The sequence below is a fragment of the Miniopterus schreibersii genome, assembly GCF_964146895.1.
Source record: "Miniopterus schreibersii genome assembly, chromosome: 2".
In the NCBI taxonomy this organism is placed as follows: Eukaryota; Metazoa; Chordata; class Mammalia; order Chiroptera; family Miniopteridae; genus Miniopterus; species Miniopterus schreibersii.
The window spans coordinates 168,526,026-168,543,712 of record NC_138102.1 but is presented as its reverse complement, the minus strand read 5'-3'; the positions used below and the strand labels follow the sequence as shown (position 1 = coordinate 168,543,712).

Sequence of the window (17,687 nt, the reverse complement as noted above, 5' to 3'; positions counted from 1 at the left end):
TGTGTCCTGGAAAAACATGTCACCTCACGGACAGACGCACACAGAGTTAAACTGACACACAAGCATGCCGTGTGCCCACTGGCCCCAGATCACCAGCTGCGTGCAATGTCAGGATAATGGGCCATGGGGTGGCCAATGGCCATGAAGAAGACAAAGAGGGAGGGGGTCTGAGAGCTACTTTGAGGGCGGAGGTTGAGGTTATCCTGGGCAAAATGGCAGTGTAGCCTAGCAGGTCACTGGACAGGTGGTTTTCCCTGTCACAGGTCACAGGGCCATCTGGTTTTGTCCCATGACTTAGCAAGATCTTACTCATCACCAACCATCCCCACCACAACCTCTCAGAGACAGCCTCTGATCCTTTCCACCTCAAATTAGAACCAGAAACATGAAGCCCAACCCTCAACTCCCCCCTTTGGCTCAACTTAAGTGAGAATCCTCTTGGTTCTGTCTTCCCCCCTATGCTCTCTCCCAGGCCTGTTGCAGCCACCTCATCTCCAGCATCCAGCCATCTTCCTCCACTTCTCCTCCTCCTCCAGGAAGCCTTCCATTCTTGCAGGGATGCATGCCGAGGATACCCAGCCTGCCCTCCAAAGATAGCACTCTCCCACATTTCCACAGAAGAGGCCGCGGTAAGCAGTGCTGAGGGGTGGGTGCTGGGGGGGAACTGAGCCAGCCCAGGGCTGTAAGAGGAGGAACCCACCTTGCAGGAGGGGTATCTGGACATCCTGGCCATCTATGGCGATTCCTCCCCCGTGCTTCAGCTTCACCAGGCTGTTGTGCAGGCTGGGCAGGCGGACAGTGACTGCGCGGGTGCAGACAGCATCAGGGTCGTCGGCACACTGCCAGGAGCAAAGTGACGTCACCCCTGCCAGCCCGGCGTCTCAGCCCAGGACCCATAAACTAGAGAAAGACTCCAGCCCCACACAGCCTCTGGCCTTCTCACACAGAACAACTCCATTCTCACAGATCAATCTCTGCAAATGGTGCCCCCTGGAGTTGTGCAGCAAGAAGGCCCTGAGCCCAGCCCATCCCTCTGGCCAGCTTCCCACGGCTCCCACACCCTTTCCCGTCTTGGTCTGGTCTTTCCTAAGGAACCCCAAGCCTCTGGCTTGTCTTGCTTGGGCCTATTGTTCCAAAGCAAATCAGGGACTTTAAATCAGGGGAAGCCCTATGTACCTCTGTATGTCCTCACCTTGGCTCTGTTGTCTAGAGAAAAGAAGTTTACCTGTACACAGCAGCTCGGTCAAGATGGGCCGCTCGCCCACCCCGCCCCTCCGCTGCCTCCTGACGGGCCTGGCAGAGCTCACCTGCACGGTCTCTATGACAATGGAGAAAGAGCGATCCTGGCAGTCCCGGGCCAGCAGGTAGTGGCACACCCCACTGAAGGTGAAGTATCTGTCATCAAAGCTCTTGAAGTGGGATTGTCCCGTGATGAGACACTCTCCTGCAGGGACAGAGAGGAGGTGAGAAGAGCGGGGGGAGGAGGGGGAGTCTGGAACAGCAGAGATGGAAGCCTGTGGGAGCAGGGCTCCCCACCAAAATGCCGCAGCCGGTCTCCGAGTTCTCAGGGAGACTCTAGTCAGACCCTGCTCCTCAAGTCATTTGGCAATCCAGTTCAATGCCCCGCTTCATGGAGGAGCAACTAAGGGAAGTGACAGAGCCACACTTAGTAAGTGGCAGAGCCAGGACCAGAATTGGCTGCTCCTGGCTTTCAGCTTGCGGCCCTCAGCTCACCTCGACCCCCAGTCCTTCCCCACAGCCACCCCCACGCACTCTGGCTCCACTGGGGTCAGGTGTCTGGAGCCTGCAGGGTGCTCAGCCCAAGGAGAGGCCCTCTCTGCACTGGCATCGTGGGGGCTCTGGTACCTACTCCACCCGGGAGAGTGCCTGAATGCGAGTGGGCAGAAAGGCCAGCCTGGAGGGCTGACGAGAGGGTGAGTGGGGCCCTCTCCGAGCTCAGCAGTGCCAAAGCCAGGACCCACCCTTGCCTCCTCAGCTGAAGTGTGACTCTAAGGCCTCCTCATGGACAAGTCCATGCTGTGACTTCTGTGGGACCAGTGCAGGGCCAGGAGGCCATCTGCCCATTATACCACCACCCGAGCCAGCTCCTCAGCCCAGGCTGACACGTTTGTGGGTGGGGACAAGGACTCCCCTTCATCACCCTGCAACTCAGAGCTCTCAACTCAACCACCCACCTAACCGCTGCTCCACCTTCCCCCAGGCCCTGTGCTGCTGACCCAGTGCACCTGGAACCAGAGATCACACATCCTGGGAAGTGTCCATGCAGACAGCCGCCAGTGACTCTGGTGATCCCCACTGGCCCACCCCAGCTTAGGGCAGCCCCAAGCCTAAGCTCACAATGACCCATTGAGGCTGAAGCAGGCATCTGGCTTCCTTCCCAATCTCCCTTTGTGTTTCCTCTCATCTCTGCTTTCTACTCTATAGAAAAATATAGACACGTACCACAGCTGTTCCGAAAAGCAGGAGCCCCCATGCCTCACCGAGATACCCCTGACCAACAGACAGCAGAGACTCGCTCTCCATTGCACTGACCCACCTTCCCCTAGGAGGGTCCTACAGCCAGTCCCACCCGGGCTCATCTCCAGGAAACAGCGCTGGGCCCTGTCACAGTCATGGGTCCCCAAAGGCCACAGGAAGGTTCCAGCTGCCCATCTGTCAAAGACCAACTCCACAGGCCCTCTCTGCCTACCACCTGTGCCCATGTTTACACTGAAGGGCACGGCAGGCAGGCAGGGGCCAGGTCACATGTTCTGGACCCAGGTACAGCGCTCCTTTGGTGTGTGTTGGAGGCAGGGGCTGGGGTGTGAGGCTCAGGTTATAGCGAGTATCCCTCTGCCTGGTCCTCAGGGCAGCTGACACCTTCCAGCATGACATGGGTCAGGAGGGCACACTCAGCCCAGAAGAAATGGGGAGAAAGCAGGGAGGCCCAAGACCATTCTCATCAGCATCACCTCTGTGATGATCAGAAAGATATATTTGGTCTTTGTCCTTGGTTCCTGACACAGTTTCTAAAAATCCTTAGAATATCCTGGGTTATAAAAGCATCTTTTATTCTAATGAACCACTTTGGGTGGGTCCCAACAGAGCCTCAGGATGGGGGCTGATCACAGAAAGTTCAGGTGTGATTAGAGAGCTGGAACTTTCAGCCTCACTCCCAACCTCCGGGGAGGGGAAAGGGTCTGGAGATTGACTTAATATTGACTTAATGGGTCATCTTACGTAATAAAACTTCCATAAAACTGCAAAACAACAGGGTTTAGAAAGCTGCCAGGTTAGTAAACATATCCATGCACAAAGGTGGCACAACCAACTCTATGGGAACAGAAGACCCTTCCTGACCTCACCTTATGTGTCCTTTAAAATATCCTTGATAACAAACCTGTAACAGTAAGTCCAGTGTCTGCCTGAGTTCTGTGAGCCTGAGGAGGGTATTGTGGGAACTCGAGGTTTGTAGCCAAGTCAGACAGAGGTATGTGCCCTGAGGACCCAATACTGGTGATTGGCATCTGAAATGGGGGCAGTCATGTGGGACTGAGCCCTTAACCCTATGGTCTGTTACTGTCAGAACTGAGTTGAACTGAATTGTAGGACACCTACATTTGGTGTCGGAAGCACTGTGAGCAGAAATAAACAGATCAGGCCTCCCCACCACATTGTCCCCCAAGAAGGGCAGAAGCAGGGTCCCTGTTCATGGAAGTCAGAGAAGAACAGGATATGAGGAAGGGGGCCAGGTGACCCCAGTGGGTTGTGAATGTGCTGGGACTCCAAACCCACCGATGTCACTGGAAAGCCTTTTTAAAATGGCCACTTCTCAGAAACCACCATCTTTCTACAAACACCAAGACATGGCCTTCCTGTCAAATGTCTCTACCCTGTTGCAGTAAGTGGGTGGGAATTTTTCCCCCTAGCTTCCTCTGTTTTCTCAAGAACACTCTTATCTGAGTCAGAAGCTGGCCTTGCAATCTCTTTGACCATTCCCAGGAAAGGAGGAGTCAACAGGAAAATAGGAGAACATTCGAAAGCCAAATGTTCAGGGCCAGGATCTAATCCTCTGATCTGATTTCCTGCTCTGACCCTCATTGATTTATGTTCTGAAGTTTCTCAGGAATCAGAAAGCTAAATATTTTATGTAGCTTATCTCCTTGGTACAATTGAGGGATGGAGCTGCAAGCACAGGAAACCCAGGGGTCTGGATGGGTGAGCTGCTGGGGAGCAGTCGGCCCTGGGAGGTGGGACGCCACCCAGAACAATGGGCCATGTGGCAATGCTCACGCACCCTCTGCCTCGGGGGAGCTGAGTGGGACACCCCGGACATTCCCAGTCAGTCAGTCAATCAGCAAAAGGCAGCCCCCAGTAAAGAGCTGGCCCATCACCAGCCAGAGAAGGTGGGCAATAGAAGTTTAGTGAATGAATGAAAAGCAGGTGATTCTTAAAATAGCATAAAAAGCAGAACAGCCAGAAGTTAAAGCAGATCTACTACATGAATAAAGATGCTCCCTCACTAAAAAAAAAAAGCAAAAAAAAAAACCTCTCATCTGATGAAGCACCTTACTTCTTCTAAACAAAGCTTTTGTTTGCAGTGAGGGAGCCTCCACAGGGCTGCTCTGCTCAACTCATTTGCTTCCACCCTTTTCCAGGCAGCTACCGAAACCCCAGCCCACAGACCTTTAGCAGAGCAATTCAGACTTCCTCCCAATGTAAATATTCACCAAAGCCTGCAAATCACAATCACATAATCTCAACCACATGCACGAGGTGCGTTTCTAAGTGTTCTGTGGGTACCGTCTCATTTACTGCTCCCTTGAGCCCTAGTTTACAGAAGCAGAAACTAAAGCACAGAGAACTCGCCCAAGGCCCAAAGAAGTCACGCAAGGATTTGCATGTGGGCATCTGTCTGGCTCCAGAGCACAGAGCACTTGAAACCCAGTACTGCACCCCCACCCCAGCCTGGCTCCTGCGGCTTCTCCTGAGCCTAATTTCATGAGGTCCGAAACCAATGTTCTGATCCTGGGCCCACAAGGGCAGCTGGGTCTGGACATGGAGACTGAGTGGAGGAAAGCCTTGGCTATGACGGTGATGTGCTGGCCTGGCCTGAAGGAGGTGTGAGTCCAGAAACCCCAGCACAGGCTGGGGCAGGCCACAGGAGGCTCTCCGTGGTACCTAGAGCTGCACGTTCTTACCGGACAGGCATCAGCCCTGTTTACTCATCACTGTCCCTGTTAGTCAAGAGGGAAGTTTACCTTCTTCCCGGAGGCTTTCAAAAAAGGCAGCTTGAACCCCAAGGTTGAATGACAGGGCTATGTTAGAATGCATTAGAAATTACCCCAAACCAAATGCATAACAAGCGTCCCAAGGCCCAACTCTCCCCTTCCAGACTGGGCAGGTCCATGGGTCACCCGCAGCACCAAGCCCAAGGTAGATCTTGGCTCTGTCTCACCCTCCTACCCACCTGCCTCAGCCACACCCTACTTCATGCCACTCCTGGGCTCCTGTGGGCACTGGCCTGACTCTACTTAACAGAGTGGCTGTGGCTGTGGCTGTGAAGATGACTGCTAACATTACTGAGTGCTGGCTGTGTGTCAGCTCACCACAGCTTCCACCGATGAAGCTGCTGTTATCCTATTTTACAGATTAGGAAACTGAGGCTGCAAATGATTAAGCAGTTTGCCAAAAGTCAGCCAGCCAATGAGTGGTGGAACTAGAATTCCAACCAGGCCTCTGCACCCCCAGCCCGTGGCTCCAGCCCCAGTACTGTGCTACCTTGCCTTGCTCATAGGATTTGGGCCACAAATGGAAAGACCTCCACCTGCACCTTCCCAGTCCCAAGAGTACCTTCCACACTCTTCCATTGGGAGTTTGAAATTCCATAACCAAAGATTTATTTGTTTAACAAATAGTCCCTATTAATAGGCACGCTCCTTCCTCATTTACCCTGATCAAACATTCAGGGTTCAATGGAAACTAAAGTAGCAGAGCTGCTCTCAGCAGTATGTTTTGCAGAGGAAGGGAAGAGAGGCTCAGGGCTACAGAAAGGGAGTCGGCAGGCGATGGGGAAACCACAATTCTGCCTGTGGCTGCCCCAATTCCTAACCAGAATAGAGGTGTGAGTGTGCAATGAAGATTCAGGTGCATGTCACAGAAGCTCCTGCCCCTCCCCATATAGGCTGATGCTCAGCTGGGCAACTTTTTTCTCCCTCCCACTCCCCATGCACAACACTTTATGCTAAGCAGCTTCTAAGATACTCCCCATGGTCCCCACGTACTGTATTTATGTCTTTCTGTGATCCCCTCACCTGTGTGTAGACAGACATGATGGCTTGTTTCTAGTAAATATAATACAGCAGAGGTGAAAGATGCCACTTTGGAGAGCAACGGTTTAAAAAAACGTGGCTTCTGTCTTGGCTGCTCTCCCTCCCTCTCTCTGACATTGCTCATCCTAGAGGAAGCCAGCTGTCACGTCATGAGGCAGCCCCAGGGAGGGATCCACATAATGAGGGACCAAAGCCTACCAACCATTGCATGAGTGAGCTTCAGAGTGGTCCCCTCACCCCGATGGAGACTTCAGCTAAGACCACATCCCAGTCAATAACTTGACTGCAATTTCATCAGAGACCTTGGGCCACACCCAGACTCTTAACATGCAGAAACCCTGAGATAATAGATCTGTGTTGTTTGCTAAGTTTGGGGGTAATTTGTTACACAGCAGTAGAGTGTACACTAGTACACTCTCATCTTATTCCAGAGAATCAAAACCCAGCTTTCTATTTTCAAGACTCACAACGTCAGCTCCTCCAAGAACTGCAAAGAAGCCCCAGTCTACTCTTTGCTTAACTAGGAGAGTCAAGCATATCCTCTTCTAGAACCTTCTCATCAGAAGCTCTACAGCAATCATCACACTAGGGGCAGAAGATAGCCACATTCCAGCTGAATCATGGCAAACTGTATAAATATGCTTGTGTGCTACAAGTTGAAATGGACTGAGAGGCAACAACCAACTAAACTCCAGAACTAGAAATAGAGGGTCAGAACCAAGATTTTGAATATGCAGAGCAATAGCTTAGTAGTTGTGTTGACAAAATATCAAACCACTCAAAGATCATAGAATTGGAGCTGGTTATCCTCCCATCAAGGCTTTAAGAAAACTTCTGCATCCTCAGCAAAGATATTTTCTAATTTTTGAATTGAAGACCAAAGGATTGTATTATCTAGCCCAGATCAAGCATTCCATCATTTACACAGTGGGTGTTCAAACAATTGTTGGATGGATGGATGGATGGATGGATGGATGGATGGATGGATGGATGGATGAATGGATGGACAGATGGTTGGATAGATGGGTGGGTAGGCAGATGGATGGATGGGGGATGGATGCATGGGAGAGCTCCCTACAGAAAGTAATTGTTAAGAATTCCTAATCTGGTGGTCAACCTGACAAAATAAAATGAGGTGAATTCCTAATTCCACCTACTGTGGCTCACAGATCTTATACAAGAAATGCTTATTATTTAGATATTAAAATTTTTTTCGCAGGTCAATTGCAACAACTTCATATGTCTTTCAGAGGGCTCCTAGGTCTTTCTCAGGGTTTAATTATGTTAAATTGAAGCATTGATATCACTTGTGAGAGCAATCTTTCATCCTTTGTGCTTCCTTCAAGAATTGCACAGAAGGTAAACTGGCTAGTTGGCCATCCCTGGGCCAGATTAATTGACCTACCTCTAGTATTCACTTTCCATCTAGTTCCAGAATTTTTCCAGTATAGCAGGCACTAGGCAAGGTCTTAAGTGACCTTAAAACCACAGACCCATAATATGATTCCAGGTAGCCAAGCTCAAACCCCTGTTAGCCCACTGAAGCCAATGTGGCCTCTTGGGGACACAGGGAAGAAATTGCAAGGTTGTTTGCCTTGCAATTTTTTATTGCATCCTACAAACATGGGGACCCACATAGTAGTATCCGTCATGCAACTTGAAGCTGAGCTGGTCTTTGACTAAGCATGGGGCTTCTCCAGAGCTCATGAAGGATGGGAAGGATCTTCTTGCAAAGGGATGAATCAAGGACTAGTAAAGGGAAGGGCAAAAGGAGAAGTCAGGGAGTTGTGAATTTGAGTCCTGTCTCTGTTGCTTAGCAGCTGTGTGATCTTGGACAAGTTATTTAACCTCTCTGGGTCTATTTCCTCTTTTGTAAAATGAGAATAAATTGACCGTTGCCTCATAGGTTGTTGTGATAAGGAAATACATGTAAAGTGCCTAGCACATTGCCGAATACATAGCAAACATCATATGAGTGACCACAAAGGGGGAAACCATGAGGTAAAGAGCCACGGTCCTTGGGGGGTGAGGCAGAAGGAAGCTTTGAATGGGCAAAGTTTGCAGTAAATAGAATATAGAGTTTGGGGCCAAACAGAGGAGAAAGTAAAGGGTAGAGATTATAAGACAACTCTTCCTAAATAGATTTTCCATGGTGGGGACAGAGTAGGAATCATTTGGTGGTCTGATTTTCCCAGCTCTCGGATCATGCCAAGGTCTTCATATCAGGCATTCCCAAAACTTCCAGAAATTCCCATTTCAAGCTTAAAGAATTACCAGGCCCAATGAGAATGAGTCATCTTTGTTCAGTCAACTGTGACCTTACAGTTTTTATAGCTCATTCAACCTTAATCTTGTTCTCATCAGGTAATAAAAAAAAACACCATAAAACTTTAGTCCAGGTGCATGCTCCCTCAGCTGTCCCGTGAGTGGGTTAGTGCAGCTGGTATCTGAAACCAGAGCTGTGGTCAAGGGGTTGTATCCAGCCCATGCAGAGACCACCTTCTCCCTGCCTCAATGTGTGGCTAGTAAGGGAGGACACACCTCTCCACCCAGAGAAGGCAGGGAATGAGCCAGAAGTTGCCTACCTGGACATTCTTCATTGCTGCAGATCCACAGGCTATTTCGGCAAATGCTGTTGGGGAGAGAAGCACAGGTCATGAGTAGTTCTGTGAACACAAGGGACATGAACAGTTTTGGAGTTCCCCACAGATACCACAGTGCCCAAAGGAAGGGACCCGGGAGAGGAAAGGAGCTGATGCTGGAGGGTCTTTATGAGGCTAAAGGTGTACAGGACAGGACTTAGGCCACAGAGGAATCTTGGAGATAGTGTCAAAGGGAAGAAACCCTGACAGAGAAACAGAGAAAACAAAAAAGCTAGAGAGTCCAATGTCCCTTCCCAGGCACTAAGCAATCATGTTCCTCCCTCTGCCCTGGCCAAGTGGCTCAGTTGGTTGGAGAGTCATCCTGTACTCCAAAAAAGTTGTGGTTTCGATTCCCAGTCAAGGCCCATACCTAGGTTGCAGGGTTCGATCCCTGGTTGGGGCACATATGGGAGGCAACTGATCAATGTTTCTCTTTCATATTGATGTCTCTCTCTCCCTTCCTCTCTCTAAGATCAATAAAAACGTATCCTCAGGTGAAGTGTTTTTTTTTTAATTCCTCCCCAAGCTGTACAGCGCGTGCTCTCACGTGCACACACGCACACAAACACACACACACACACACACACAGCTAGTGGAAGAGAGGAAGAGAGCTTTTGAAAGGGGTAACACCAAAAATCATGTTGGGCAGCCCTCGGAGACCCCTGGAAAACTCCGAGCAGGGAAAGACAGCAAAGAGAAGAGGCCTGGAGACAAAAGGAGGAGGTATTCTCCCTGTGTGCAGGGGTGGGTGAAGTTAACCAGAGGAAACATCCAGAGGAGTTGCTTCTTTTTATTTGTATTATTTTATTTTTGTATTGATTGGTTTTAGAGAGAGAGAGGAAGGAAGACAGAGAAGGAAAATACATCAATTTGTTGTTCTACTTATTTAAACATTTCTTGGTTGATTCTTGTATGTGCCCTGACCTGGGATCAAACCTACTACCTTGGCATTTTGGGACAACACTCTAAGCAGCTGAGCTACCCGGCCAGGGCCAGAGAAGCTCCTTGAGGAAATGACTGAGCTAAGCAGAGACAGCAGCCCAGCCTGGGCCTGGCCGATCGCAGAGAACCCTGGAGGGCAGGCCTGCACGCGTTTCCTGGAGCACTGCTGCCTCCTTCCACCTGGCAGATAAATGATCTCAAGGAGAGAAGAGCCGTCTGTGGCTTGCTGGCAGTTATACAGTCCCTCTTCAGAAAGAGAGTCATTCATTACAGCATAGTTTGGGAGAAAGCTAGAGATGTTTGCATGCAAAGGCCTCCCCTCCCTGACTCTACCTCCTCTAGGCTTATCTATAACATAACCCTTGCTTTCCATCATTGACTTCCCCACCCTTCCCCAGCCACGGCCCCCCCACGCCCCCCAGCTCAACCTCTTCCCCCTCAGCCCAGGCCAGGTCCTGTCCCAACTGCCGCTGCCCCTACTGCCCCAGCCCCCTACCCCCCGGCCCCTGGGCAGCTCCCCCAGACCACACTGCACAGCCCCCGTTACCAGGTGTTGCAGTCTCTGGAGAGGGAGGCGCCTGGAGGGTACCGCTTCCCTGAATGCACACAGGAGCACTCCGAGCTCTCCACACAGCGGCCTTCATCAAGGAGCTGTCCCTCTGGGTTCAAGGACATCAAGGCACAGGCTCAACCTTGTCATCATCATTACTCCCCTCACAGCTACAGAATCCCCATGGGTGATCCTCAGCCTAGGGCACCTTCCAGGAAACTCAAAGAATCGTTCTGTGGTGTTCATCTTTCACATTAGGGCAATATGAGGGAAGGGATTGTTCATCGCCACTCTGATGAAGAAACCTGAAAGAGTTCTGTTCAAGGTCTCCCAGTAGGGAAGTCATGGGTCTAGGCTGAGGACTTCTTCCTGGAAGCCCAGAGGACTGTGTGACGTTTGCCTTTCACATTAACGCAATAAGGGAGGGAAAGGTAATTCATCCCCATTTTACAGATGAAATCAAGGCAAGAGTTTTGTTCAAGGTCCTCTGGTAGGGAAGTCATGAGACAAAGCACGCAGGACCCACTCTTAGTAATTGAAAAGGGTTTTTCACCAAAGCTCAAGAAGTCACTCCTGAGAAAGACTTCCTAGTGCAAAGCTTTTTCAGGGGAGCTCACATGGCAAACCCAGAAAACATTTTAAAATATCTTTCTCCCAGACCAGTTCCCTGACACTTTACTGAAAAAACCAAACTGCCATCGGATTGGGCCACATGCCCCCCAAAGTCACTGTTGGCACCCAGACCCTCCTTCTGTTTCTGAGACACACATGCTTTCATGAAAACAGTGCAACAGGAAAACATAAATTAAAAATAAATGCCAGCTCAATCCTGCCCACTCTGTATGAAGACTTTTACAAAATAAATAAAAAGCCTCTGATTTCAGCAGCGGGGAACTAACACACGAGGCTTTCATCCGGCCTCCCCAAGCCAAGAGCACTGGCAAGGTCTCAGGTTTGTAAATAAAGTGGGAGGTTTATTACCAGGGCAGCTGCAGCCATCCACACATTGCTCCTGACACGCTTCATTGACGTGCAAGCTCTGGCAGGTTCTGGTGCAAGGGGACACACACTCCTTGTACTCCATGCCAGCAGGGCACGGCGGTCCTGAAACAGAAAGCTCAGGAGTCTCCCCGGACCAGTTCCCTCCATGCAGCACCCCTCAGGCCACGCTCTGCCTATGGCCTCTTGATCTGCTCCCCTCTGTCTCCAGGGCCCCAGGGGTCGTTTCCATTCCAACAACACCCGGATGGCCAATGGCCCTTCCAAGGCCATCCCACACAACCACCCCTCCCTTGAAGGAACATCTTTCATCTTGTAGAGCCTGGCTAAGACCCAGCTGGGTCACCTGCGACCACCACCCCATCCTCTTGGTCATCTGTTCTCCATGAACAACTTGGCTTTTTTTTTTTTTTCTTTTGCACCCCTATGCTCTGTCCCTTTCAGCTAAAACCCTCTCAGGGTGAATACCAACTCCTCTAGGCTGAAAATGAATGGCCTCCTGGGGCCAAGCAAGGAGTACAGGATGTCCTTATCATTCTCCTCTGAGGGCCCCTCTTCTTCCTCAAATTGGCCCAATCAAATGTCCTGCCCAGTACAAGGCATGTGCCATTCACACCCACCTTCCCTGCATTTATCTCCACTGTGCTACAGGACTGTCTCCAGAGCTTATCACCTAAGCACCTGTCTTCCCCACTGGACCTAGCAACTCGTGGGCAAGGGCTGGCTCTCCTCTCTCCAACCCCATGCTGTCTGATACCCAGGCCAACTAAAGCACCGGAACTCTTTTCTGGGTTTCACAACACCAAACAATTTCCCCAAAACCCCTCTCCTCCAAGATACATCAGGTATCTCCCCCACCCTACCCCCAAAGACCTAAAAAGAATAGCCCCTCCACCTTCAGAGGAAAACCCAGCAGCTAATAACCACCTTTCTCACATCCCACAGCAAACAGGAAAAGCTTTAACTTATAAACTTAAAACCATGTGTGTGGTATAAATAGTTGGCTGGCTCCCCCATCTCTCTCGGCCCGTGACCTGGGTAATTACTGCAGACTGGCTGTGCATCTGCATGGCTCTGATCAGTGGAAAGTCTGGGAGAGAGGGGGCTTCTTGCAAGGTGACCGGACAAGTTCCTACTTAATCATAATGATTTGGGGATGGCGACAATGTCAATAACTAGGGACCCAATGAGATTAGATCAAAACCACGGGCGCCATGAGGGGAGCTGGAGGGAATGTGAGCACTGGGCCAGGAGGACAGAGGCTGGTTTAATGAAAGGGAAGAAATTAATGAAAGCCTGCCAGAATCTCCAGGACCAGCCGGGGACAGCTCAGCCAACACCCTGCTCTTCGTCAGATCAGACAGGCGGTCAGCAAAGATATTAGCCGAAGCTGCCGCACTGCTGGGATTCTGGATGCAGGCAGAGAATGGTTTTGCGTCCAGGGGATGGATTTCCTGGGGGAGTCATGGGGAACCAAGTGAGGCATGCCGTGAGAACAGAGGCAGGAGAAATGACAGAAGGCTTGGGAAGGCCTTTTGAGCCTCACTGAGGCCTTTAAGGGAGGGGACTCCCTCCATGGGCCAGCACTCTATGGCCAGGTGACAAAGGGCAGGGGCCATGCAGGAAATGAGTCCAGAAACGTGGCAGCTCTGCAAGCACTGGCTGGTGGGGGCATGGTAAAGGCACACAATTATGACACAGACTGGGAGTTTCCTGAGGGACACCTCAGGACAGCCACCACTTTCCCCAAGCCCCTGGTGCCTCCCCAGCCAGGGAGGGCAGGCAGTGACTTACGGCACGGGCTGTGCTGGGTCCAGCCGTACAGCACCATCCCTTGGTGGGCGCAGGCCCGGGCATACTCCAGGAGGGCCACACAGGGGCACCTCGGCCCCTGGGTGCACGTGCACAGAGTCTGCTCACACAGGGCCATGAAAGGCTCGGGGTCCACCAGAGGGTGGCAGCGGGTGAACACTGAGGCACTCTTCAGAAGCTGGCACTGCTCCCACAGGTCCTGCAGGAACAAGATGCCACCTCGGTTAGCACAGCATCACGTGGCCCTGGCTCAGCACTGCGTTCACTCGGTGCTCCCCTGAGTGTAGCTCTGTGGAGACCTAGCCCTGCTCTGGAAACCACACAGGGACGGTGCCTGGCGCCTAGTATGTGCTTATCAATAGTCATCAAATTAAACAGTGCATCAATCAAAGGAAAGATATTGGACTCTTGCTACATGAAGTGTACTCGGTTTAGGTCACCTCCTAAACTGAGCCCTGGAAATGCAGAGTCCAAGGCCCTTGAACTGCGGGAGCAGTGAGTGTCCCCTGAAGGGAACGAGCAGAGAGGGAGAAAGTAGTGAAAAGAACGCTGCACTTGGAGTTCATGTGGAAGACACGTGGCTCCAGAGTCCAGGAATGCCGATCCACTCTGTTTTGCACTGACCTAGTCACCTCTGCTCCCTGACACTGGTCTTCTCCACTATAAATAAAGAGGTGGGACAAGTTTTATCAAGTAGACATTCCTGGGTCTTACCTCCAGAGATTAAAATTCAGTGTGATGGGGATGGAGTTCAGCAATATTTTTTTTCAACATTCCCCAGGAGATTCCTGGGACCTGTTTCCATCCTCAAAAACATGCTAGGATTCCATGAACTGTCCCAGAGACACTCTATCAGGCCAGGGCTCTTCTTGGGTTTTAGCACTTTGCTGATACCATCAGTCCAGTAACACAAGGCAGGCTTGCAACTGTTGTCATTGATGACTCTTGTAACACTTCAGTATAAACAAGCACGCCTATATGTTGTATTGGCAAACATCTCTGCGTTCTGTTTTAATGATTCTAAATGCACATCTTGTTCAAGGTTTAACTTCTCTGAAATTGGAGTGCAGCTTGTAATTGCTATCACACTTTTTCTTTCTGGGTGATATGCATGGAACAGTGGTGTATCTTAGAATCAACAATGTCTTTGATTTAACACCACAGAGTATTGCCACTAGAAATGACCCCACTGGGTATGTCTTCTATGCATAGGAATCTGCCCGACAGGAAGCCAGCAGTTAGTGAAAGGACTTCAGCTATAAGGGGAGAAATATAAGAGTATCTAAACAGAAGGGCTGAGTCCTGAAGGGTAAACCAGAGTAAATGCAGTCTGCTCACACTGTACAAAGGATGGCCAGAGCTAGCCTCCAAAACCAAGAGCCAGGAGCCAGGCCCAGGGCCTCATCTTCTGTGGCACCATCGAGAGCCTGGAGGAATAGAAATCTGACCCAATGCCTCTCAGCATCCGCAAGAACCACCCGGGGAGCACCAGGGACAGGGATGTGCTGCAGTCCTAGGGAAATCTGTGTCCTGTTCGTGGTGCCACTGAGCTAGGGCCCTGGCCCCCACCGAGACTGCACGGTGTGCCATCAGAACCAGGCAGGCAGGGCAGAATGTCACAGATGCACCCTTATTGCAGCCCGCCCAAAAAGGGGGAGGGTATACTTGGGCCCAGATGGCCCAAGCAGTTGGGCATGGCTGGTTCCCTCTGCACTTTAGAAACCTGCAGCTGGGTATTTGTGGGTGAGGACCTGATTAGCAGCCCTGCAAGTTGGGGACCAGCTGCTGACAGCAGCACTCCCTCCATGACCCACCCTCCTGACTCACCCCCTTTGGGTTGGAGACCCCACACCACTGTGTGGCTGGGGAAAAGCATGGGCTTCAGCCCAGCTCTGCCAATTACTGGTAGGGACTGAGACACACCCTCACCTCACTAGAGAAGGGTGTTCTGAGTAAAATGGGGACGTAACAGGACTGCCTCATGGGTGGTGTGAAGACACACAGGGCCTGGCACTGAGCAAGCTATCAACAAATGAGGACTGCTCTCGTGGTCCCATGACCATTTGCCACCCCATGCATGTCACACAGGGGAAACAGAGGTTTCTGAAAACAATGCCAGGCAGAGTCCTGCCCTGGAGTCGTTATGACTTCACAGCCCCAATCCAAGTTCTGCCTCTTCCCTGTGCTAGCAGTGTCACCTTGGGCTATTTATTTAACCCTATCTCCTCTGGATAATAATAACGGTGCCTACCTGAAGAGACTGAGGTGAAGACTGAATGCAATAATGCATGTAAAGTTTTAAACTAATAAATCATCATCATCATATCATCATCATCATCATCATCATCATCATCATCAATATCTTGGCCACCAGAAAGAGATCCCTTCCACTGTCCCTTCTGCTATTTGGTTTACCCTCCAGAATGGTGAGCAGGTCACCAGCAGGACAGAAGGACATCTTTCCCTGTCTCCATCTCTCTGGACTGTAGAGGGATGAATTGTTGCCATGGCAGCTTTGTCAGTTCACTACTATCTTGGGGTCTCCACGGTAAACAGAAGAGCTGCTTTCATGATTCTTTGACTTGGGAGGGTCACCCCTCTCCAGAACAAGGTGGGTTTCTTTCTAGTGGGAGGGTGAAGGAGGATCTGCCCTTTTGTAATAGGCAGGTCTGAGAAACTCCCGAGGCTCAGGGAAGGAGGCCTCAGCCACACCCTGTGCCCCATCAGAAATGACACTCAAAAAGTGGGGTTGCTGGACTCCTAAAGGGCAGCTGAGGGCCACCCTGAGAGGGCCCTATACTCAGCTCTTTCCCCACCCACAACTTAAAACCAGAACAAAAAAAAGCAACTCCATGGCGTTTTTTCTAGTGCTTGCTGCTATGTTACCACCTGGGCTGTAGGACAATGGCTTGGAGCCATCCCTGCACCACAGGATTAGCTCCTGCAGGCACAGGGACCAGGCACCTAGGCTTCTCACCAGAAGGGCACAGTAAAGCCAGAGTAAAGAAGAGACCCAGGCGTCCAGTGTCCCCTCCCCTCTCAGAGTGGCAGCGGTCAGAGTACATCAGGGCCCATCTCCAGCTGGCCCCAGTCCATTTTTTCCTGTTCAGAAGACAAGTGGGAACAATACTCCAGCACATTTCCTGGGAGGTCCCTTGAGGTATTAAATGGTTTACAGAAAGTCTTACAAGAGGGGATTTTCTGGTTATTTGTCTATGGGATGGGAGTGGATTTCTGTAGAAACCGCCACCTCCCTTCTTAGAATAATTCCTTTGGCCTCTACTGTTTGCACCTGAAAGCTGGCTAGGATTTCTTTCCTGGCAGAGCCAAAAAGAGAGGTCTGTACTCCCATCTTGCCCTCCAGGCTTCTTCTTCAGCCCTGGCCTGCACTTGGCCTATTAGAGTGACCACAGGCTGAGGCCCGGGCAGGTCTGCCAGCCACCAGAGCTGCAGCACAGTGGCTCCTCTGGCTGCTATCCAGGTCCCCTCAGGTTCTCTGTTCCCCTACAGGTAGCCCTGCCAGGCCAGGCCAGGTCCCAAGACAAGACATCTCCACAGACATAAGTCCAAGTTGCAGCTGGCATCGTGTTCTCTCAGACCCAGGGCAGAGACATCAGCAGGTAGGAGTTGACCAATCCTTCACTCACAAGCATTGGCTGTGTGACCTCTAGGTCTCCAGCAGTGTGTCCAGGTCAGTAGAAAATGCAAATTTGACTATGCCCCAGCCCAGCTTAGAGGGCCAAGTTCTGGCTGCTTAGGAAGGCAGCGAGGCCAGGCCACCCAGGATCTGACCCTGGGATACATCTCTAGTTCACCCCTCCCCACTCCCCATCACCTGCATTACTGATGGTTTCCTGAAAAAAGTTGCTTCAGAGACCACCGCATCACCCACCCCCACAAACTGACCCTTCAGAGGCCTGAAGACACCTTCAAAGAACCCAAACCTCCTGAGAAAGGTGAGATAAATACAGCCTTTCAGATGAAAGGCTGGAAACTGAGGCATGGAGAGAGTGAAGAATTTTCTGGGTCAATAGTTCAAAAAGTGTGGTCCAGGGACCCCTATGGACTCTCAAGATCCTTTCAGAGGACCATGAGGTCAAAACCATTTTCATAACAATGCGAAGATGTCACTTGCCCCTTTTTCTCTCATCCTTTCCCAAGTGCACAGTGGAATTTTCCAGTGGCTATGTGACCTGTGATATCACAACAGACTGAGCACAGGAGCTGATTTCTCAGAAGCCAGACCGTGAAGAGATCTTCAAAACTGAAACAATACCGTTCCTCTCCCTAAACGTGTTTTTGTTTAGAATGTATAATTATTTTTATTAAAAAGATGTTATTCATATAAAATATCATGTGTTTGTTATTTTTAAATGAATTAATATTATTTAAATTTCTCAGTTTTAATAT

At 50.7% G+C, this 17,687-nt stretch overlaps 1 protein-coding gene across 1 annotated transcript in view; it reads right to left on the bottom strand.

Annotated features, from left to right (window-relative positions):
- The window catches only part of VWF (von Willebrand factor), a 120,304-nt gene that overhangs the window by 78,902 nt on the left and 23,715 nt on the right, over window positions 1–17,687 (bottom strand). The window contains exons 7-12 of the mRNA XM_081127063.1: window positions 13,260–13,476; window positions 11,448–11,570; window positions 10,464–10,575; window positions 8,918–8,964; window positions 1,308–1,444; window positions 701–839 (exon numbers count right to left, since the gene is read on the bottom strand). Of these exons, the coding sequence (XP_080983189.1) occupies window positions 701–839; window positions 1,308–1,444; window positions 8,918–8,964; window positions 10,464–10,575; window positions 11,448–11,570; window positions 13,260–13,476 (775 nt within the window). The remainder of the gene's footprint in view (window positions 1–700; window positions 840–1,307; window positions 1,445–8,917; window positions 8,965–10,463; window positions 10,576–11,447; window positions 11,571–13,259; window positions 13,477–17,687) is intronic.